Source organism: Oncorhynchus clarkii, chromosome 32 (assembly GCF_045791955.1).
Source record: "Oncorhynchus clarkii lewisi isolate Uvic-CL-2024 chromosome 32, UVic_Ocla_1.0, whole genome shotgun sequence".
Taxonomy (NCBI): domain Eukaryota; kingdom Metazoa; phylum Chordata; class Actinopteri; order Salmoniformes; family Salmonidae; genus Oncorhynchus; species Oncorhynchus clarkii.
Window position 1 is genome coordinate 27,838,526 of NC_092178.1, and position 22,450 is coordinate 27,860,975.

General features: G+C 40.9%; 2 protein-coding genes across 2 annotated transcripts in view; both read right to left on the reverse strand.

Annotated features, from left to right (window-relative positions):
• The window catches only part of LOC139391654 (rho guanine nucleotide exchange factor 2-like), a 67,219-nt gene extending 62,884 nt beyond the window's left edge, over window positions 1-4,335 (reverse strand). The window contains exon 1 of the mRNA XM_071139056.1: window positions 4,088-4,335. The gene's annotated coding sequence lies outside the window, so the exon portion shown is untranslated. The remainder of the gene's footprint in view (window positions 1-4,087) is intronic.
• Window positions 4,336-5,371: 1,036 nt separating this feature from the next.
• LOC139392182 (death-associated protein kinase 2-like) lies at window positions 5,372-22,300 on the reverse strand. The gene is made up of 12 exons (XM_071139963.1): window positions 22,100-22,300; window positions 17,334-17,511; window positions 16,689-16,910; window positions 14,347-14,485; window positions 13,741-13,870; window positions 11,451-11,499; window positions 8,926-8,952; window positions 8,585-8,737; window positions 8,095-8,140; window positions 7,893-7,982; window positions 7,214-7,300; window positions 5,372-6,702 (listed from the first exon to the last, which is right to left on the reverse strand). Exons 2-12 carry the CDS (start codon window positions 17,396-17,398, stop codon window positions 6,622-6,624), a joined length of 1,089 nt encoding a protein of 362 aa, XP_070996064.1. The 5' UTR covers window positions 17,399-17,511; window positions 22,100-22,300; the 3' UTR covers window positions 5,372-6,621.
• Between the last annotated feature and the right edge of the window lie 150 nt (window positions 22,301-22,450).

The following is a 22,450-nucleotide window of genomic DNA, read 5'->3' on the forward strand; positions in this document are numbered from 1 at the left end:
ACTATTCGCATCACTCTTTTCATCACTTTCACAACACTTAAAGTGCGATATCACTAGATTTACCAGCATAGTTGTCATCGAATACAGGTTATACTTTATCACTTTCTTTTCGTCACCCTCTGCTCACAAAAAGGTATGTGTTATCATACCTTTTTGATGTGTTCAATACAAGGCTTTCAAACTGCTCAGGTGTTTTTCTATCCTCCCCCACCTCATTCCTTTCTCTTCCTCTCCTTATTCCTCCCTCTATTCAATCTGTAATTAATATCAGGTTGGGGAATGCTGTGTTTTGACAAGCAGCTTGTTGCAGGACATTTTGGTTTGCCTTGAGATGGATGGATATACACGTGTCAGCTCGGATAGCATATAAAAAGCTGGGTTATGCTCAGATGCATGAGAAAGGAAATAGTTAGACACATACTTAGGATGCAACACAGATCTATACAACACAATGGAGCTTCAATGCCAATTTCAGCTGAGCTTCTAAATAGAATAACATCATTAATGCATGACAGCTGTTTGAAATGGCTTGTTTTCGCCAAATACACAGACCCTACTCCAAATGAGTCGCGAGTATAAACCTGTATACAAAAGGGATTAACTGGTTTCAGTTTAACATTTCCTCTTCCAACTACCAGTAGGCCTTCAACAAGAAAATAACTTGATACTGGCAGTATGAACAATATAAGCATAAAGGTTATTTTGTACTAGTAGACCTTTATCCCCCTATCCTTTCTTTCTATTCTGACTAGGTTCTATATCTCAGTCTTCGGTCTTTCTCTAACAATTCCCATCATATCCAACTGTCATATTCCTACTCTCTCCTGCCCTATCCTTGTTCAGGCCCATAGAGCAAACATAGAAAACAATGGGGAGTGTGATGGGTCAGCAAATACGTCAGTGTTCAACTCTGAGTGAATGAATGTGTGTGTGTGTGTGTGTCCGCGCACATTTGTGTGTGACAGAGTGAAAAGTCTGCAAGCATACTGGACATGTCTAGCAGTATGTCAATATTTATCTGAAAGTGCATTCACACATGATGCAACAGCCCGTGAGAGTGAAAGAAAGAGATGGTGTACAGTAATACTATATGTCCATTCAGACTGCAGGTGCGTACAGTAATACTATATGTCCATTCAGACTGCAGGTGCATGACAGTGACAGGACACAAAGCACTAAATAGTGTTCGGCAAACAAGTTTGAACAGTCTATGGGCAACCAAAGCATCAAAACACAAGTAAATATAATTGGTAAAACTCAAGTTTAAAAGACCTGTTCTAAAGTCCCACTATTCAATCAAATTAGACCTATTCAATATATTGAGTAAATATTTTATTTTCCTTATTCCTCATTAGTCCACTACTTACCTGGTATTCTCTTCAAAATGACATGCTAAAATGATAATTACATATTACTTCCTGTATTGACAAATTAGCTTTTGGTTTCTTAAAACAAGCACCAGTGTCTTCTATTTGTTGCCCATTGAGTTATATTCTATGATGGAAATACCTGAAAAGTTCCCACTATTACCACAATATTTCTTGGTTTGAGTACTTTAGAACTCTACCAGTTTATCCTCTTACGCACTAGCCACCTACTACTACTAGCCTTGGTGCAGACCCTCACACATCAGCTCTATAAAATAAAGGAATAATCTCACTGACATGGTTGCACCGGATTTCTTCAATTGACATAGCTGCATCCTGACATCCACATGTTGCAGCGGTCAATGCTGCCGACTACACTTATCACATGCTGCAGTTTTCGCCCCTATAGACAGACAGTAGACACAAACAGAAAGACTCAAAATGGGTAGAATTTTAAAACTTTAGGCAAGAAGACATAACTGCGCCTCTTACCTTCCCTCCATCTGTCGCTCTAGTCTTTGTCCTCCCTCTTTCCCCTTACGTCATCACTCCATCCCCCAACTCATGTCAGTCACTCATTCCCCACCATAAACCCCCCACTTACCTCCCTCCCCCTCTCTATCTTTAGTCTCCTGCTCTTTCTTCCTATTCATGGGGGTGAGGTGAATTAAGACACCAGTGCTTCTTTTGAGAGTTTGCCTGGGGGCCATTTGGTACAGTGGTAACTTCATGTAGCCAGGTCTCAGATCTGTTTGTACTGTATAGCATGACAATGACCATAGGGGTCGTCAAGACAGCACAAAACAGATGTGCGATTAGCCAGGCTGCAGTTTATGTTCTAAGGCAAAGATAGAATGTGGGAACATTTTGAAGCAGGGGTCAAATTATACATTGACTCTTGAGAGAGTGAACAGTGCACTTGAACACCATTGATATTCTTATGCCTAGGGGGTTGCTAACGTTAATATTTCAACATTTATGGTGCTGCACAAATTTATATTGGGAGTGCCAATAAAGGCACTGGCCTATTTCCATCCCTGTTTTTCTGGAAATAAAACAAAGATGGTTGAAGGTAGGAAAATACATGAGTCATTTTTACATCCAAAGTGACAAAATGCTACCACACAACATTGCTCTTATTCTCCTCATCTCTTTCCCCCCATTGTCTTTCTTTATTCCACCTCTCACAGACAGACCTGTATCAGAAGTTCTAAGAAAGTACCTTCAAAAGCTATTCTTCACCTGCATAATCTTGGTTTCCTTTCTCGACAACTTCATTCTCTGACCTCTTTCATTCCGACAGCTCGGTTTTGGTAAGTAGCACACTTCAAGCGTGAAATCCGCCAGGCAGCATGATGAGGATGGTTTAGTCTCAGGTAACAAGTGCTTTGGGGGATGTACCGTAATACACAAAGACATGGGCCCTGCACAAAACAGCTAAAGAGTTTAAGGATTGATGTGTTACTCATTTTCTCTCGCTCTCAGGGGGATGGATACACATTCTTAGCTGAACATTGAGCGTGACTATCTACAGATTCTACTCAATTGGGACTCCTGGGGGAGAGATGGCCAAAGGGTCTTGAATTCACCTTACCTCCCTATGACTCCAAGCATTCATTAGCTAATCTCTTTAGGATGGAAATGGGGACACTCAAGACACACGCACATTGAGGAAAGGGCTTCTGCTACAGTTGCTGCCTGGTTGTTGCCTATAGACCTACACTACTAAGGTAAAGTCTGATTGACTAAATATGCACATTGATAGAATCCCTAATTTTTGCCACCCACAATTCTGAACCTGCAAAAGGAAGGTACTTTGTAGTTAAAGCCCTCTGTATGAATGGGGTATGAGTCTAAGAGCGGAGTTATTGCTGTAAAACTATAGCAGTCTAGCATTCTCTTTAGAATAATGAAACTTTGTAGTGCTGTTTTTTACTGTTGTTGAGAAAAGTGTTCTGAAAAGGTGGCCATCCTCATAACTTCCTGTACTTTCGGTCTCCAGCTCCTAGGGTTTATTGTCCCCCTACGATGAAATCAGGGAGAGTACTGTGGATCTGTCTCGGTCGGTACGTGATACCTTTGACAGCACCGGCAAAAATGTTTTGAAACTTGGGTGAATGATGTGTCTTGTCATTGAGATCTGTCATTTACAAAATTGCACTGATTGTCCCAAGACGGGAGAAGGGCGCTGTATCATTCGTAGGAGACGACATATTTACTATTGCCTTGTGTATCGTTTTACTTTAGAAGAACAACCCAGGAGAAACAAGACTTTAAAAACTAAGTATAGGTTTAGATATATATATATATTTAACTTAGTGTAAGCCACCCCCGCACTGTTATGTTTGCTCTGAATGGTCAAGACATTGCCATTTTATTTACCGCTAAATTTAGAGGTAAGCAAGTTGTAGCATATTACAAGCAAGGTAGTAATTAGGCTACAGTATAATTGTATGTAGGCTAATTTAGACGGATTTTGATGACTACACTATTCAGACTAACTGAAAACATGGGTTATATCGACACAAATTTGAATAAAATTAAGACGAATTCACGTTTTTTTTATGGAAGATGTTCGTATCTGACTCCACGAAACATTCACTTACTAAAATGCAAATGGACTACTGTTCTGTTTCATAGCTCGTACAATACTTTGGTGGTGTATAAACTTATTGTTCCTAGTTATATTTTGAATAAGAAGTTCTCTCGGCGGTTTTTACCTTTCTTCTTGGATTTAAATCAATCCGTTTCTTTCTGCGCGAGATCCCAAGAAATAGTTCCAGAGAAAAGAACCTGATCCAAAAGGAAACAAGCTTCAAGACACCACCTAGACTGCTTCGTAAGAATATTGCCAAACGATTTTCCAGGTCGAATGTTTACACGAAGTCTTTGGTCATTTGTTTGTTGACCCGCCTCAGCAGTGTCGCCAAATAACTTCTTGTCGTGTTGCCCCTTGGTCTTCTGCGAGAATCGTTACTCCCCCATCTCCTCCTTCTGTGGACTGCGTGCGTGCGTGCAGCTCAAGCACTTTGGACTGAGACGCGCGCGTGCACATTTTAATTGACGGGTTTATTACAAATAATGATTTATCAAGAAATATAAATAACGTTTTTGGAATTTTGTTAAACCCATATTTGAAACTTTATTTGAATTTCAATTTATCGCTTTGTAGAAAGGACTTAAGTGAAAATCACATGGAGTGCAACATAAAATATTGTTTTATTGTTCATGTTTTGTTTTTACACCAACTCTTTGATAGTATCATATGGAAACATGATATTATAGCTTTAAATGTAACTCTAACATTATTTGTCTCTCACAAAAGTGTATTATATTATATAATTATAATTTTATTATAGGCCTAGACAATTCATGAGATACTTTATTATATCAACTAATTTTCGGGTTGATAATGGACCAGATAAGGCAATCAATTCACTACTGTTTTTTTCTGTATTGATCATCTCTCATCAATAGAGAAATCATTGATGGGCCAGACCATGTATTCGTTCTTGTGCTTTATGGTTTACTCCTGCAGAGGGCGACCGAAGACTGTTGGAACCCGGTTGGAACCCCAATCTGCACTCATCCGAAAGGTTGTTTTTAATTAATAAATGTATCTATTTTAATGAAAAATAAGATGCTCCAGTGGGATAAATTACATAGGACTGTTTTTAAAGGAGAATTAGTACAATAAAGCCCAAAGGCTTATTTTAATTTTGGTCCTCAAAATATAGGCTACAGCTTCAAGAGTGGGCTATTACACAATGGTCATGCTCCTATTTACCCAGACACTTTTTTAAGAATGCGGCTTGACAGCATTCAGGTCCCCCCTGACCAACAATGACACATTGCACAGTTAAACTAGTGCAGAGGTGCAAAACTCTGGTCTAAGTTAGAATATTAAGAGCTGATTAAATAGTATGGCCTGCACCATTGTTCGATTCCCTATGATTGAAAAAGTGTGCAAGGGGGATGATTCCAAAATGTATTCACAAAACCTGTTGACCACCATGTACCTTTATTTAAAATAACCACACTTAACACTGACAGTCGATTTAAGGTATTTTCACAAGGTTATAATCAAAGAAAACAAATTCTTAAACTTCTTAGAGAAACAGAAAACTTATATAGTTCTCACAAAAAGATCACGTTACTTGTCATGCATCAATGTATGATCTTCAGTAACGCTACTAGTTCAGTAGAGCAGTGTTTCCAACCCTGGGTACCCCTTGACAAACACACCTCATTCAACTCACTGTGGGCTTGATGATTAGTTGACAAGTTGAATCAGGTGTGCTTGTCCAGGGTTAAAATAAAAAGGTGTGCTGCTGGGGGTGCTCGAGGACTAGGGTTGGGAAACACTGCAGTAGAGCGTGGAGTGTTCAGAGTATTTACTGTATGCAGGACGACATTGTTTGGATTAGTAAAACTAGAATGTATTCATTGTCCTATTTCTAGGAGTAGAACCTTTAAAAGTTCATTTGCTGTGCTATTTATACTGGTCAGTCATCTTAAAACACTTGACCGTCGTACAATATGAGAGTACTTGGTAATCATGTTTAGGACACTAGATATTTTAAAATCGTATAGCATTATATAATATTGTATAATTGTATTATTATACTGTATATAACATAATATAATACATTAATATTCCCCTCCTGACATCCTCCGACATGGATGGACGTCGAATACTGACTTGTATCACGGGTGACCTACCTGGCAATCCAGTACTGTTCATCCCCAAATCAGTAACTTCACCATAAGAACAATAATGTCACCGCCTGCTATCAGTTGACCTTTACAACTGCAAAAGCACCATAAAAACATGCAATAAGCCACAGTAATGGTGAGCTGAACTCTAAAAACAAGTCATGCTTGGTTTTCTTAAATTTTACCCCATCGAAAGCCTTGTTAAATATCTGCTCACTCACAGAAGCCATCACACATTTGTACTTGTGCTCTTACTGGAATTACGTCCAATCCACCTGAAGTGCATTGAGCCTAAAGTTGAGCCTTGACAGGCCTCGTGCCGTAAATTCCATTCCACTTCATCAAGGAAAAGTCTCATGTAGGGACATAGAGCCCGAAAATTCCTTGTGTGCCCGGCGCTTGTGTCAGCCTGTCTTGGTCTTACTCTCCCTCGAGGCCTGGTAAAGGGGGAGTGCAAATACTGTAGGCTTGGTTGTGTCACTGTAAAGGAAACTGTGCACTGCAGCTTGATGCTTTGTCTCCCCCCTGGTGGTCGAGTCTATGAACTGTTGCTGAGTCGCCGGCGAATGAGTGAGGCTGGCTTGGTCTCTGTGTCCTCCTGGTCACTCTCACACGGTCTCTGACAAGGAGAGATATCGCAGGTTAGTTCTCATTTATCAGATTCACACTATAGGGCAGACAAATTATAGTGTGCTTGCTTGGTTATTTTATTTTCAGAACAGTTCAAGCAACTAAGATGAATGCGTAATCATGTAGGCCAGTCCAGTACAACTTTGTTTGGCTCGGTTTGGCTCAGTAGTGTGCAAAGGGAATTTGAATACAGTCAAGTTCTATGCAATGTTTTCTACCCCACGCTCCCTTTTTAGTCTTTATTTATGTGATTTTATAGATGTCCTCAAACACATAAAAACAAGAGATAAGCAAAGTTTGAATGATAAGCCATTTGAGTTAAGGATACAGTAGGCTATATCACCTGTTCATTTTCAAAGCCTGGAAATATAGCATTTTTGCAATGAATATCATTTTTAACAATAGAGGTTGGAAATGAGGGGCACACTTAATGACCAATGTAATGGGTTTTGTTCAAGTGTAACTCTTCGTTGGACTGTCATGGCAGCCTTACTACTCACCAGTTCCTCGCCCGCCTGTGCACTAGTCTTACAAAGCAGCTTCAGTCGATGCAGCCTGTTACACATCCATACCATGTTATATGACATCTACAGAGAGGGAGAGAGAGCGAGAGGAAAGGAGATATGAAACAAGATAGAAAGAAAAGGGGAGGATGGAGGGAGGGGACAGCAGAACATAAGAGTCAGATGTTAGACAGAAAAAAGACCGATCAGGAGAACAGAAGAGTAAGTAAGAGTAAATTTCGACCCACATGTTGTGTCAACGTTTGCTGTTGTGTTATTTGAGCACCGCCCTTAACTAACACTACGATGTATAGGCCCTGTTTCTCAATGTGGCTGTACGTTCACAACCGGTTTTGTGTTTGTCTTGTGTAAAACTACATTTAGTGAACATGTACTCTGTTGTCCCAGACTATAATGTCAGTGCACTTTGTGTTCTAATAGACAGTAGACTTGAAAAGGGCCTTTTTGGACTAAACATTACCGCGTCACGTTCATGCCCTGATTGTTAGTTTAGTTCCACAAGACAAGCATTGACTGTGTATCAATGACCTCCATTTGATATCATTATCTGTAATAAAACGCATGCACATTTTCAAGATTTGAACTTTATTCAGTGTCATAATATGTGATATGGCATAAAATGATAGGACAAATATAGGACACATATCCTACTCACCTTCCATTTCCTCTTGGCATTGAACTTCTTAAAGGTCTTCATGTTGATGGAGGAGCGATTCCTGTTGGCCACTTGTTTCCGTGTCAGAGGCTAAAAAATAGGAAGCGATGATGAGGGAAGGAGATTAATAACAAGTACACATATTAAACGTGCAATATTAAACCGTTTGTCGGGAGCAAAGCCTTGTGCTGCCGACTCTCACCTTGATCCAGGGGTGGTGTAGACACTCCTCAGCGGTCATTCTCTCACTACACAGAGACAGACCGACAGAGAGACAATAAGGATCGGCACACAGACAGACAAACAGAGAAAGGCAGACAGGCAGGCAGTGGCAGCCACATACAGTCAAAGGGTAATCTATTAATTTCATACATGGAAGTTCATATTCTATTAAAAGCAGCTGGGGAAAAAAGCCGTCGTTCTCAGCTGTCATTCTCTCACTACACAGAGACAGGCAGACAAACACTGGCAACCACAGGCAGCCAGACAAAGGGTGATATATTCATACAATACAGAGTTCCTATTCTATCAATAGTGGCTGAAAAAAACAAGTATCTGTCCATTTATGATAGGTGCAAAGTCACAAAATAAGTGATCCATTCACTATTACAGTCACCGATCCATATTTGTTCTTGACATCGTAAAAGGACATCCTAGTTGGCCAAATTACCCATGACCAATGCAGTACTTACTTCTGATCTTTCACAAAGAGCTTCTGGATGAAGTCTTTAGCCATGGCGCTGGTCATGCTGAAGTGGTGGTCGTCAAACTTGTAGTTCAGGGCTATGATGTTCCTCAGTGTCTCCTCGTCCGTGTCCCCTTGGAACGGGGACAAACCACTCAGTCTGGAAAAATAAGCGGAGTCGGGGAAAAGAAGGTTGCTATTACTATAGCCCAATTCCAAGTCAACAGAGGAAAATTGCAATATTGTCACATTTGTATAGAGTTATAGTAGACTAAGGGTTGATTTCGAATTGGGCATATGTGTAAATCCAAATGTACACTAGCACCCCCCTTTTCTCCTTCAACTTACAGTATGTAGGTGATCACTCCGATGCTCCTATAGGGGGATGTAAACACAAACAAAGATCTAACAGTCATGTGGTTATTTTGTTCATGGAGGCCCTAGAGAGGCTCAGTTCTTATCTCAATATCTTAACTTTATTCCAAAGGATGTAGACAGAGCTGTTGTGGTGAGTAGTTTTTTAATGTTTGCGTTCGTATTTCCAAATGTACTATAATCAGCTTCCTCTAACATTTTCCTGCCTGAGGCTCTGGGGGAGGGGTATGACACATCGAAAACATAAGCCTGTGTTTGTCCCTAAAATAAACCTCAAAGATCAACACAGACATCTGAATGCTCATATACTTTTTCGGGGATAGTCACAATGTGAAGTGTCCTGGGGTAAGTTGTTTTTTTCCCCAAAGTCCTTATATTTTTGCACCATTTATTAACGCTGGGGTGTAGCGCGTCTAGGTACACTCATATTCCACTGTACTACAATTAAGTCCAACCCTTTAGACTCAAAACAGTTCATCTCTGTGTAAAGAAAACACAGTATCTAGCCGAAACCCACTAGAGAATTGGGTTGTTATACAGTGGCTGAACTCAGAGTGAAGCTAATGCATTCAACCAGAAACAGTCACACTGTGTTTTTAGGGAAAGGAGAGAGCGTGCCTACACATGCCTGAACGCATCCCAAAGGCTTAATGGAAGGGGGACATTCTTTGTGTGTGTATACAGTGCCTTGCGAAAGTATTCGGCCCCCTTGAACTTTGCGACCTTTTGCCACATTTCAGGCTTCAAACATAAAGATATAAAACTGTATTTTTTTGTGAAGAATCAACAACAAGTGGGACACAATCATGAAGTGGAACGACATTTATTGGATATTTCAAACTTTTTTAACAAATCAAAAACGGAAAAATTGGGCGTGCAAAATTATTCAGCCCCCTTAAGTTAATACTTTGTAGCGCCACCTTTTGCTGCGATTACAGCTGTAAGTCGCTTGGGGTATGTCTCTATCAGTTTTGCACATCGAGAGACTGACATTTTTTCCCATTCCTCCTTGCAAAACAGCTCGAGCTCAGTGAGGTTGGATGGAGAGCATTTGTGAACAGCAGTTTTCAGTTCTTTCCACAGATTCTCGATTGGATTCAGGTCTGGACTTTGACTTGGCCATTCTAACACCTGGATATGTTTATTTTTGAACCATTCCATTGTAGATTTTGCTTTATGTTTTGGATCATTGTCTTGTTGGAAGACAAATCTCCGTCCCAGTCTCAGGTCTTTTGCAGACTCCTTTTGCAGACTTCTTCCAGAATGGTCCTGTATTTGGCTCCATCCATCTTCCCAACAATTTTAACCATCTTCCCTGTCCCTGCTGAAGAAAAGCAGGCCCAAACCATGATGCTGCCACCACCATGTTTGACAGTGGGGATGGTGTGTTCAGCTGTGTTGCTTTTACGCCAAACATAACGTTTTGCATTGTTGCCAAAAAGTTCAATTTTGGTTTCATCTGACCAGAGCACCTTCTTCCACATGTTTGGTGTGTCTCCCAGGTGGCTTGTGGCAAACTTTAAACAACACCTTTTATGGATATCTTTAAGAAATGGCTTTCTTCTTGCCACTCTTCCATAAAGGCCAGATTTGTGCAATATACGACTTATTGTTGTCCTATGGACAGAGTCTCCCACCTCAGCTGTAGATCTCTGCAGTTCATCCAGAGTGATCATGGGCCTCTTGGCTGCATCTCTGATCAGTCTTCTCCTTGTATGAGCTGAAAGTTTAGAGGGACGGCCAGGTCTTGGTAGATTTGCAGTGGTCTGATACTCCTTCCATTTCAATATTATCGCTTGCACAGTGCTCCTTGGGATGTTTAAAGCTTGGGAAATCTTTTTGTATCCAAATCCGGCTTTAAACTTCTTCACAACAGTATCTCGGACCTGCCTGGTGTGTTCCTTGTTCTTCATGATGCTCTCTGCGCTTTTAACGGACCTCTGAGACTATTACAGTGCAGGTGCATTTATACGGAGACTTGATTACACACAGGTGGATTGTATTTATCATCATTAGTCATTTAGGTCAACATTGGATCATTCAGAGATCCTCACTGAACTTCTGGAGAGAGTTTGCTGCACTGAAAGTAAAGGGGCTGAATAATGTAGCACGCCCAATTTTTCAGTTTTTGTTTTTGTTAAAAAAGTTTGAAATATCCAATAAATGTCGTTCCACTTCATGATTGTGTCCCACTTGTTGTTGATTCTTCACAAAAAAATACAGTTTTATATCTTTATGTTTGAAGCCTGAAATGTGGCAAAAGGTCGCAAAGTTCAAGGGGGCCGAATACTTTCGCAAGGCACTGTATATATACATACATACATACATATATATATATACACACACACACACACACAAAGAATGTCCCCCTTCCAAGAGGTTATTATTGGGTAGCAAGAGGTGTGGGATGGGTGTGTGTTTTGAGGTTCCATTTAGGTGTCTGTATATGCAAGTGTGTGTGAGTGTGTATGTTGGGAGAGGTAGCGGTACACACTCACCACATGTCCACAGCTGTGCTCAGAGGTTCGTAGTTGATCACTTCAGGGGCTGAGAAAGGGAGAGATGATTATACAGTGAGCTCCAAAAGTATTGGGACTGTGACAAATGTTTTGTTGTTTTGGCTCTGTACTCCAGCACTTTGGATTTGAGATGATACAATAAAGTCTGGAATATGATTGAGAAAGTTAGACACTCAAATATCATACCTGCACAAAAATGCTAACCTCCCCTGTTATTGTAATGTTGAGAGGTTAGCATGTCTTGGGGGTATGATATTTGTGCGTCTGTAACTTTCTCACTCATCATTATTCACAATTCATTCAGGACTATCCGTAATCATGGTAGCAGCCACATTAATGTAGAAGTGTTTAGAAACATATTCTATTCTTATTTACAATAAAAGTGACTCCAAAATGACACAATACATTATTTACCACAGATTATTATTGGGCACAAAATTATCTGAAACACAATCAAAACAAACAGCAAATGCATCCAACAACCTCATACTATTAATGTATCATTTCAAATGCAGTGTTGGAGTACAGAAACAAAACAAAAAATGGGTCACTGTCACAATAATTTTGGAGCTGTATGTACTATTATTATTATTACTGCTGAAATGAACTGTATTTCATTATCCTCATTGCATTGTATTTACTGAAATGCTGTACCACTATACTGCTTTGGCAATATGTACAAATTGTATTTCATGGCAAGAAAGCAATCTGAGAGACTTGTCTATGCATGTAGCTGCATTCATGAAAAACACGCAAACCCCAAAGGCCTGTCAGACTTCACACTATCTGTGAAGGAAACATTTTCATTTTCAAGAATGCAAACTGAACACTGCATTTATCAGAAAACCATTCATAGATTGTTTGACTGGTAGGACTAACGCCAGTGACTTTGAGATAACTTCCTCCACCAGTCGTATTGTATTATTTAAACCTATAGTACTTTAGCTGCTACTGCTGGGCAAACACATTTGAATTCCAAACAGGACTCGCTTTGTAACCATGCCAACCTTATCATGCTGACCAAATCTGTGTTGAAGCAGATAGTGTTTGACAGCTTGAGATGTGTGTCTTGGGCCAAACTACCAGTTGTTTCAAAATCTAATAGGATTTTAAGGATTATTTTGCTTTGTCATATATTACTAAATATGTAGAATATAATTACTATATTGATAAGAGGTTGCTGAAATTATCTGGGTTGGAGGGTAATGCAGTTATGACCTGAAATGGCAACTTTCCTAGACCATCCAAATCGCTTCCTGTTTCAATTGGAATTGCAACTACTCTAGTTTATCGTAAAACCATCAACACAGATCATGACACTGCACTTCTTGTACTGTCTCCATGGAAACACCTGGACCTAGAAATAGGAGCTCACTTCCACAGAAGAGACCTCAGCCACATAGGCACTGCATTACAAATTCTTTAATAACGTATCTGCCCCTTTCCACCACACCTGTTTCCACTCCCAAATCACCCCTCTTCTGCCCTTTTCACCACTTTCAGTTCCCTATTTAACCAGCATGCTCCTTCCTACACACTTGAATAGTTTAATCGGTGACGCCAAGGGGTGTGGCCCTGTCTTTCGTGTGATGATGAGGGTGCCTTAAGTTGTAGGAGTAAAATGTCAACCATGTATTTTATGCTTCCTGAACTTGTTGTATCCTTTATATCCATGCTATGATAATTACCTTTTATGTTTAGTCCTGGCAGCCTCCTTAGTTTGTGGTTATCTTAAGTCCATTCTCTGTAAGTCACTTGGTACTACTTTGACCTGTCTGCACTTTTTTTATGTTGATGTGTTTCAAACGTCTCCCTTTTCTATATCCCTTCCAGACCACCACATCCAATCCTATCTCCAAGGCCTTACAAGTCACATCCTTCCTACCGGCCTTACAAGCCCTAACTCCATTCCAAGCCCTCCCCCGTGTGCCTCTGTTCGTTCCCGTGTTCAACTGTGTAATAAATACCCCTAAACCTGGATTACTGCTACATCTCCGGATTCACATTCTGACTGATCCACCATGGTGGCAGAAACAGTCCTGAACGTAGCTTAGTCTGTCCTTGTCCTTTTCTTCTGTTCCTTCCTAAAAGTAATCACTGGTGTGAGAATTTGCATATAATGTAAGCAATAGGTTTCACTACAAAGCCCTCAAGAATCCAGTCATGTCAATAAGTTATTCACAACAACTGTAGGTAGAGGGGAAGGATGCGTGAATTTACATAGTATTTAAACAGGTCCTAACTCATATGAAAGGACTGTACTACTCACAAATGTACTGGGGGGTGCCACTCATGCACCTGTACTCCTCCCCCGACTGCAAGCAGTGGGCCAGCCCAAAGTCAATGATCTTAATGTCGGGGTTTGGTGCCATCTTGTCCGACAGCATTATGTTTTCCGGCTGATCGTGGAAGGGGAGTACACATTTTACATGCAAAATTAGGACAATCTGACCATAAAGGTCAGCAGCATGCTGACCGACCGGACCGTGAACAACATGTTCTTCAACACCCTAGTGCACAGGCACACTCCCTTTAGTGGCAGCTGTGGATACAAACATGAGCATGCGACATGGACGTTTGCACTAATAAGTAGCAGTGTCAGCATGTTTGTGTGGTTTTGGGATGGATGAATACAGATATGCTCTTTTCACATTAAGCACTCATACCTAAAAGCCTAGGATTTTGGATTCAATTAATGAACAAGCTGTGTAGTACTATTTCTATGTGTAATACTACTTTAGCAGTGTTATTGGGGAGGTTAGCGTAAACCACTACTACAGACTATTGCAGCACTGGATTCTTAAATATCATATAGAGTGAGAACAAACTAAAGAAGTTGGATCATATGTCAAATCAACACACTAGCATAATTTACCTTTAAGTCAAAATGGCCTATTTGTTTGTTGTGCATAAAGCCCACGCCCAGTAGTATCTGCTTCATGAAGTCGATGGCGTCGCTCTCAGTCAGGTTCTCCTTCTCAGCAATGAAGTCAAACAGCTCTCCTCCACTAATACTGAAAGAGGAACGAGGAGAAATGGAGAGGTGTCAGAAATTAAAGGAAAATTCCCCCAATAAACTTATGGTATTTGTTTCATTAGTCCATTGTTGATATAGACCTAAAATGTTTTGCATGTCAGCAATAAGGTTTAAGATATAACTTTCAAAATACAGAAATACAGGCAGTGTGATGCATTTAGCATCATATGATCCGAAACGCATCATTAGGCTTGGGTGGTATCCCATACACACACACCTTTACTTTTCCACATTTTGTTGTGTTACAGCCTGAATTAGACATTTTGTCACTGGCCTACACACAATACCCCATAATGTCAAAATGGAATCATGTTGTAGAAATTTTTACAAATTTATTAAAAATGAAAAGCTGAAATGTCTTGAGTCAAGACATTAACCCCTTTGTAATGGCAAGCCTAAAGAAGTTCAGGAGTAGAAATGTGTTTAACAAGTCACATAATACGTTGCATAGACTCACTATATGTGCAATACTTGTGTTTTGAATGACTACCTCATCTCTGTACACCACACATGCAATTATCTGTAAGGTCCCTCAGTCGAGCAGTGGATATCAAACACAGATTAAACCACAAAGACCAGGGAAGATTTACAAAGCCTTGCAATGACGGGTATCTACTGGTAGATGGGTAAAAAAGCAGACACTGAATATCCCTTTGAGCATGGTGAAGTTATTACTTACACTTTGGATGGTGTATCAATAAACCCTGTCACAAAGATACAGCCATCCTTCCTAACTCAGATGCCAGAGAGGAAGGAAACCACTCAGGGATTTCACCATGAGGCCAATGGATCAACAACATTGTAGTTACTCCACAATGCTAACTTAACTGACAGACTGAAAAAATAGGCCTGTACATAATAAAAAAATACACATACATCCTGTTTGCAACAAGGCACTAAAGTAATACTGCAAAAAAATGTGGCAAAAAGCAATTCAGTTTTTGTCCTGAATACAAAGTGTTATGTTTGGGGCAAATCAAATACAGCACATTACTGAGTAAGTACCACTCTCCATATTTTCAAGCATTGTGGTGGCTGCATCATGCTATGTGTATGCTTGTAATCATTAAGGACAGGATCAAAAATAAACTGAATAGAGCTAAGCACAGGCAAAATCCTAGAGGAAAACCTGGATCATTTTGCTCTCCACCAGACACTGAGAGATGAATTAATCTTTCAGCAAGACAATAACCTAAAACACAAGGCCACATCTACACTGGAGTTGCTTACCAAGAAGACAGAGAATGTTCCTGAGTGGCAGAGTTACAGATTTGATTTAAATCTACTTGAAAACCAATGGTAAGACCTGAAAATGGTTGTCTAGCAATGATCAATTTTGAAAAGGATAATGGGCTAATGTTGCACAATCCAGGTGTGGAAAGCTCTTAGAGTCCATTTTGAATTCAGGCTGTAACACAACAAAATGTGGATTAAGTAAGGGGTATGAATAATTTCTGAAGGCACTGTATACCAGGGTATTTGAAAATAGCCACGGTATGGTTTTTCAATACCGTTAATAACCATTTAAACTATTTCTTTGATGTTTTTAAATAAATTGTAATATTTGTAGCTACTTTTTAATTAAATACCTGCAGTCAACTTGTGCAATACGTTAGGAGATAAAAAAGATTGCGTTCTTCATTTCACCTGTCGCAATTTTTCATTATAAAGCATACTGATAGCCTGGTACTGATGTTTGCCAGTTAAATATCTTGTAACTATTAAGTTAACTGTCTAAAATGTGCTAAATGCTCTGCAGTTGTGCATTCGGTGTGTTCATTTAGTAGCTAGTTAGCCATCTAGCTAAGTGACTAGCTTCTTCCAAAATCAAGCTTCACTTGGTAACAGTAGAGAATCCCCTCCTGGATCAAGAGCCTTGCTGTCTAATATTTGAAGGTACGACAATCTAGATACCGCCCAAGCAGCATCATATGATGCAAACAAAATGCATCAAACAGGCTGTATTTCTGTATTTTGAAAGTTAAATATATCTTGAAAACTTGATTGCTGACATCCAAAACAGTTTGGGATTATATCAACAATGGACTAATGAAACAAATACCAAAAGATCATTTTTGGGTGGAGTTTTCCTCTAACTCTACTACATAATTCAGCCACATCATCGGAAATGAATGACTTGCCCTGCATGTATCTCATGTCAGACCTCCCCCTCCACTCACAGCTCCAGCACCAGCACCACCTCGGCCCGGCTCTCAAACACATCCTTCAGGGCCATGATGTTGGGATGCTGTAGGGCCTGCAGGACCTCAACCTCCCGTTCCACATTCTTCCTCTCCATGCCCAGCCGGCTGCTAGCGCACTTCCTGATCTTCAGGAACTTCCCAGCCCAGCGAGCCCCTGTGGCCCGCTCGCGCACCTCCCTCACCTGCCCAAAGTGGCCACTGGGGTGACGACAGATTGAGACAATTTAGTTGTTGTTTGGAAAAGTTTTGAAATAGGTAGGTCCTTCCTGAGCTTGTCCAATAAAAATGTGTTCCTACTGACCACAACACAGATTTATTTATGTTGTGTAATTGCAATGTAATTTTTTACAATGTCTTGCAATGAAGGGCACCTTATTGGTAGATGGGTAAAAAATAAATTAAAAAAAAACTCTTGACATTTCAGTATTTTCTTTCTATACACAATTATGTCAGTTTCTGAATTATTCCAATTGCTTACATTGAATGTTAGTTCACATTGAGCTATGCAGCAAGACAGCATATGCAAAATTGACCTTGAAAAGTAATTGAACTCAGAGTTAAAATACCTTCCTCACTTAAACAGCCTCATGCAAGAATACCTTTTATAATGTCCATCCTTACCTCCCAAGTACTTCTCCGATCTCATAGAGGTCTTCCACATTCTCAAGCATATTAAAGACGGCCATACTTCTCTTTTTCTCCCCAGTTTATCCCTCCGTTTCCACCCACTATATATTACTGCTGGTTGAAGTCCAAGTACTGCATGGTGTGCTCAACTATCGCTTCACCAGGTCGGGACCTGAACAAAGAGAGAAAGAAAACAATTAATATCACAGTTCCAAGGCAAACGTGATAGCATGCAGGGGTATTCAACTCTTACCCTACGAGGTCCGGGGCCTGCTGGTTTTCTGTTCTACCTGATAATGAATTGCATACACCTGGCGTCCCGGGTTAGAGGGGAACAATGAAAAACAAAACAGTGTAACTGGCTTCGAGGTCCAGAGTTGAGTTTGTGGGGCATCGGGGATAAATTGAATCCTGACTCTTCATGGGGGTCTAAACACAACGCACATCACACAAAAACGAACAACAACAAAAAAATTCAACAGTACATCATATTACATAATTACACCACTACATTTCTATAAGACAAAATGTATAATACCACCAATATTGAGATGTGCACCCGCAACTCAAATGTTCAGACATATCTTCAGTTGAGGCCAATGGATGATATTAGCTTGAGTTCGAGTTGTAGGCCTACGAGCATGTCTGAAATTAGGATTTGGCTCATAATAAAACAGGGGGCTCTATTACAGCACAAATAAGTTAAAACCATAAACAGTGACAGAACAATGAATCAACAGTAGTGGCATAAGGCTCGTTCCATTTGACTTAAATCATTTCTGGACCGCACCCATTTTGAAGGAATTGCAAATAAGTCTGAACCGATTGGCAAACGTACTGCAAATTGAGAAATCAAGTGACTAAACTGAATAAAAAGAAGAAGAAACTAAACGATGAAACAAAGATAAATGACATAAAGAATGATAGTAAAAAGCTTTGGAACACCTTAAATGAAATTTTGGGTAAAAAGACAAACTCAGCTCCATCATTCATTGAATCACAAAACCCACTGATAGTGCCATCTACTTTAATTATTTTTTCATTGGCAAGATTAGCAAATTTAGACATGACATGCCAACAACAAACGCTGACTCTATACATCCAAGTATAAGTGATCAAATTATTAAAGACAAACATTGTCAATTTTCATTCCGTAAAGTGAGTGTGGAAGAAGTGAAAAAATCACTGGTGTTTGACAACCTGGATGGAAAATGACTGAGGATAATAGTGGACGATCTTGCCACTCCTATTTGCCATATCTTCAATCTAAGCCTACTAGAAAGTGTGTGCCCTCAGGCTTGGAGGGAAGCAAAAGTAATTACGCTATCTAAGAATAGTAAAGCCCTCTTTACTGGTTCAAGTAACAAAATATTGTAATAAATCATATAGAAATTGAGAAAGTTTTTAGTTCCAAAAATATTCCTAATTTCTAGTATATAAATGCTGCCTCAACTCAAGGCAGGCTCGATTGGCCCTGTTATTCACTCGTTTTAACTTTACTATCTCCTACCACCCTGGGTCCAAGAATGGGAAGCCTGACGTGCTCTCACGCCTGTATAGCCCATCTATACACCATCTGGCCGGATGTTTGTCCAGGACTCTGCCCAATCTTCGGTCCTGGAACGGGAATGTTCCTCTAGACTCACCTGCCATCCTGGCTCCCGTCGGGCCCTGGCGTTCTTCCGACAACGTGTTTGGTGGCCCATCATGGTTTCTGACATCTCCTCTTTCGTCGCCGCCTGCACTGTGTGTGTGCAGATTAAGGCTTCCTCTATCAGATGGCAACACCACCATCCTTATGGTGGTGAATAGGTTTTCCAAAGCCACCCATTTTATTCCCCTTCCCAAGCTACCCTCAACCAAGGAGGCTGCCATGCTCATGCAACACGTCTTCCGGATCCATGGACTTCCGGTCGACATGGTCTCTGATCTTGGTCCTCAGTTCTCGCCCCAGTTCTGGAAGGCGTTCTGCACCCTCGTTGGGTAGTCGGCCAGACTGTCCTCAGGTTTTCACCCCCAGTCTAACGGCCAGTCGGAGCGAGCCAATCAGGACCTGGAGATAGCTCTTTGTTGCCTCCTCTCCGCCAACCCCACCACCTGAAGCCAGCAACTTGAATGGGTGGATTACATCCGCAACACCCTTCCCTGCTCGGCCAAAGGCGGACCACCACCAGACCCCGGCTCCCGCTATCGTCTCGGGCAGAGGGTATGGCTTTCCACCCAGGATCTGCCCCTCTGGGTAGAGTCCCGTAAACCCCCTTATTGACCCAATCTCTAAAATCCTTAGTCCCTCTGCTATTTGTCTTCTGTTGCCCCACACCCTCCGTATACATCCCACTTTTCATGTGTCTAGGATTAAACCTCTGTCTCACAGCCCTTTGTCTCCTATTTCCAACCATGGTGTGAAAACAAACGATTAAAATAACAGGCTAAAACCCTCAGAAAGCCTAAAGTGTTAAAGTAAATCAAACCATTGGTGATCAGTTTTGAAAGGATTACTGATAATAACTGTAGGGAAGTATTCTCCTTGAAGAAGTCCAGTCGTGCCTAATATAATTAACCCAATGCAGGGAGGGAGAAAGAGAAAAAAAGGCTGACAATAAACCAGCATCATAAAGACAGACAGAGACAGACAGACAGACAGACAAAAGCCAAATATGGCATGAGAAAGGGAGAAAGAACGAGAGAAAAAGAGAGAGAAAGAGAGCGAGAGAAAGGGAGCAAGGACAAGACGGGTCAACTTGAGCAGTTTTCAATCATATAAAGTAGGAGAGGGAGCAAGGGAAAATCTAATTGTATTTGTTACATGCACCGAATACAACTGGTGTAGACTTGCTTACGAGCCATTCCCAACAATGCAGAGTAAAAAAACTATAACAAAATAAAAATAGTAACAAAAGAGGTATAAAATACACAAGAATACAGACAAGAGAGACAGAGTGAGCTAACGACCTCTCGCAGGACGAGACAGAGGAGAAGGGAGATACGTTTAGGCATAAGACAGAAGAGGGAAGAGCTGGATCGGAGAGAGAGAGAAAGCGCAGGCTCTCTGAAGAAAGAGTGAGTCGGAGATGATACCAACAGGGGACGAGAAGTGGTCAAGTGACTGTTGAACACACCATAGTCTGTCTGTCTGTCTGTCTGTCTGACAGAGTAGGGAAATATGTCTATTAGTGACAGCATGTGAGTCTTCCTGTATACTCTCTTTCACTCTCAGACTGTATTTATGCATGTCCCCTCCCCTCAGCCATGTGCTAAAAATCATTCCTATATGTTGTTGCCTCCCATGTGGAACAGTAAATCCAATGCCAGACTCTACCAAGAAGAGATTCCCGAGACTCCCCTCGTGATCCACCCCCAGCTTCCTACCCCAATACCATGAAGTCAACAAAAGTACAACATTCTGAGAACAACTGTGTTGATTCAAGAACCAGCTCCCGCGCAACTACAAAAGCACCCCTTCCCCCAATATCACTACAGTGGCACAATGGCCCTTGTCTTTGAATGGTGCACTATGACGTCATCATGTCAAGAGCTCCGATAAGTGGCTAAAAGTGAGGCCTCGCTCCTGAACATGGGCCAAAACAGACAGACTGTGGCCTACTGCTTCATATTCTTTTAACTGGGCAAGTGGGTTAAGAACAAATTCTTATTTACAATGACGGCCTACCCTGGCCAAAACCGGACGAAGCCGAGCCAACTTATCACCACCCTATGGGACTCCCAATCACGTCCGGCTGTGATACAGCCTAGATTCGAACCAGGGACTGTAGGGACACCTCTTGCCCTGAGATTCAGTGCCTTAGACCTCTGTGCCACTCGGGAGCCCTAGGGCACTCTATTCTGAAGAATAAGTGTGAGGAAGATGTTTCGGCTTGCCGGAGCCAATATGCCTCTAACCAGAACATATGCAGTCGTTGGACTATAAGGAGTAACGTTATGCTCCTTCAATCCATTACTGGGCTACTGCAGACCCTGACCACACCTGTGTGTCTAAGCAAATGTGATCTGTTCATTTTTCAACATTATGTTGAGTTTGGCCTTACCCTGTGTGTGTGTGTGTGTGTGTGTGTGTGTGTGTGTGTGTGTGTGTGTGTGTGTGTGTGTATAAAGTCGTTGACCAGCTAGCTAGTCATTGGAATATATTTGTAGAAAATACTACTACGAATTCCTAACTGAAGTGATCACCACATAGAGCAAAATATTTAAAGAAGATTATGATCATGTGCAAACCACAATAATGATATGAAAGCTGGATAGGTTGGAATTGGGGAAATACGAAAGGCAATGGGTAGAAAGAGAAGTAAGAGTGCCTAAACTTTATGCAAAGCAAAACTTTTTTTAAATCAGAAGTTCTGACCAACCAGGTATGAAAAAAAAAATCCCGTAACTCACACCAAACATCGACGCGCACAATGTATCCAAAAGAAACGGTGGGTAACGTGCCAACCTTTCTCATGTTCAAATGACCAACCTTCAGATTCTGTCAATCCATTACTACCATCAGGTCGTAGCAGAACACAACCCGATAAAAATGTATACTCCAAAAGAGACAGAGCGCTATGATTCCTGCAATGATGCGCAATGAATGGACTTTGAAAGAAAATGGGTGATATGACTTAATTATGTGTTAATAACGTATTGTACAAACATGTGTTGTGTAGTCTGGGTGGATTATATATAGAGAGAGAAGCATAAATCATAGAGAAAATACCAAAAGTAAAAAATGCCTCAAAAAGAACATGAGGAGAAACACTCACCCAACTGAATGCCAGAATGCCGTTTGGTCTTATAATGCGTTGCAATTACTTTTCCTTCGTGACAAGTACGACGACGACTAGACAACGACGAAGCAAACTTTCCTGTGCCATGTGTAAATAGGCCTACAGCCAGAGTTCTTTACAGTTAACCGTGGAATGCGGAAAAGTTCACCTTATTTCTGCCCCTCCTTCAGTTTCTGTGTAACTTTGTTGGGAGTGCTCGCTTGCCAAGGTGCAGCCCCGCTTTGCCTCGGTTGTCACTAGTTACCACAGCCACAATGTCAAAATTAGCTATCATAGAAATGTATGAAAACTAAAATGTTTTTGGTCTTAACTTAAGGTTAGGGTTAT

Bases quoted from the DNA above. Each gene is read 5' to 3' on its own strand.
- LOC139392182 (XM_071139963.1), bottom strand. From the start codon at position 17,398: ATGGCCGTCTTTAATATGCTTGAGAATGTGGAAGACCTCTATGAGATC. The intron at 14,486-16,688 runs GTGAGTGGAGGG...TTCCTCTTTCAG, and splicing joins GTGGTGCTGGTGCTGGAGCT to TATTAGTGGAGGAGAGCTGT. The intron at 8,738-8,925 runs GTAAGTTGAAGG...TTATTTTTCCAG, and splicing joins GGAGTGATCACCTACATACT to ACTGAGTGGTTTGTCCCCGT.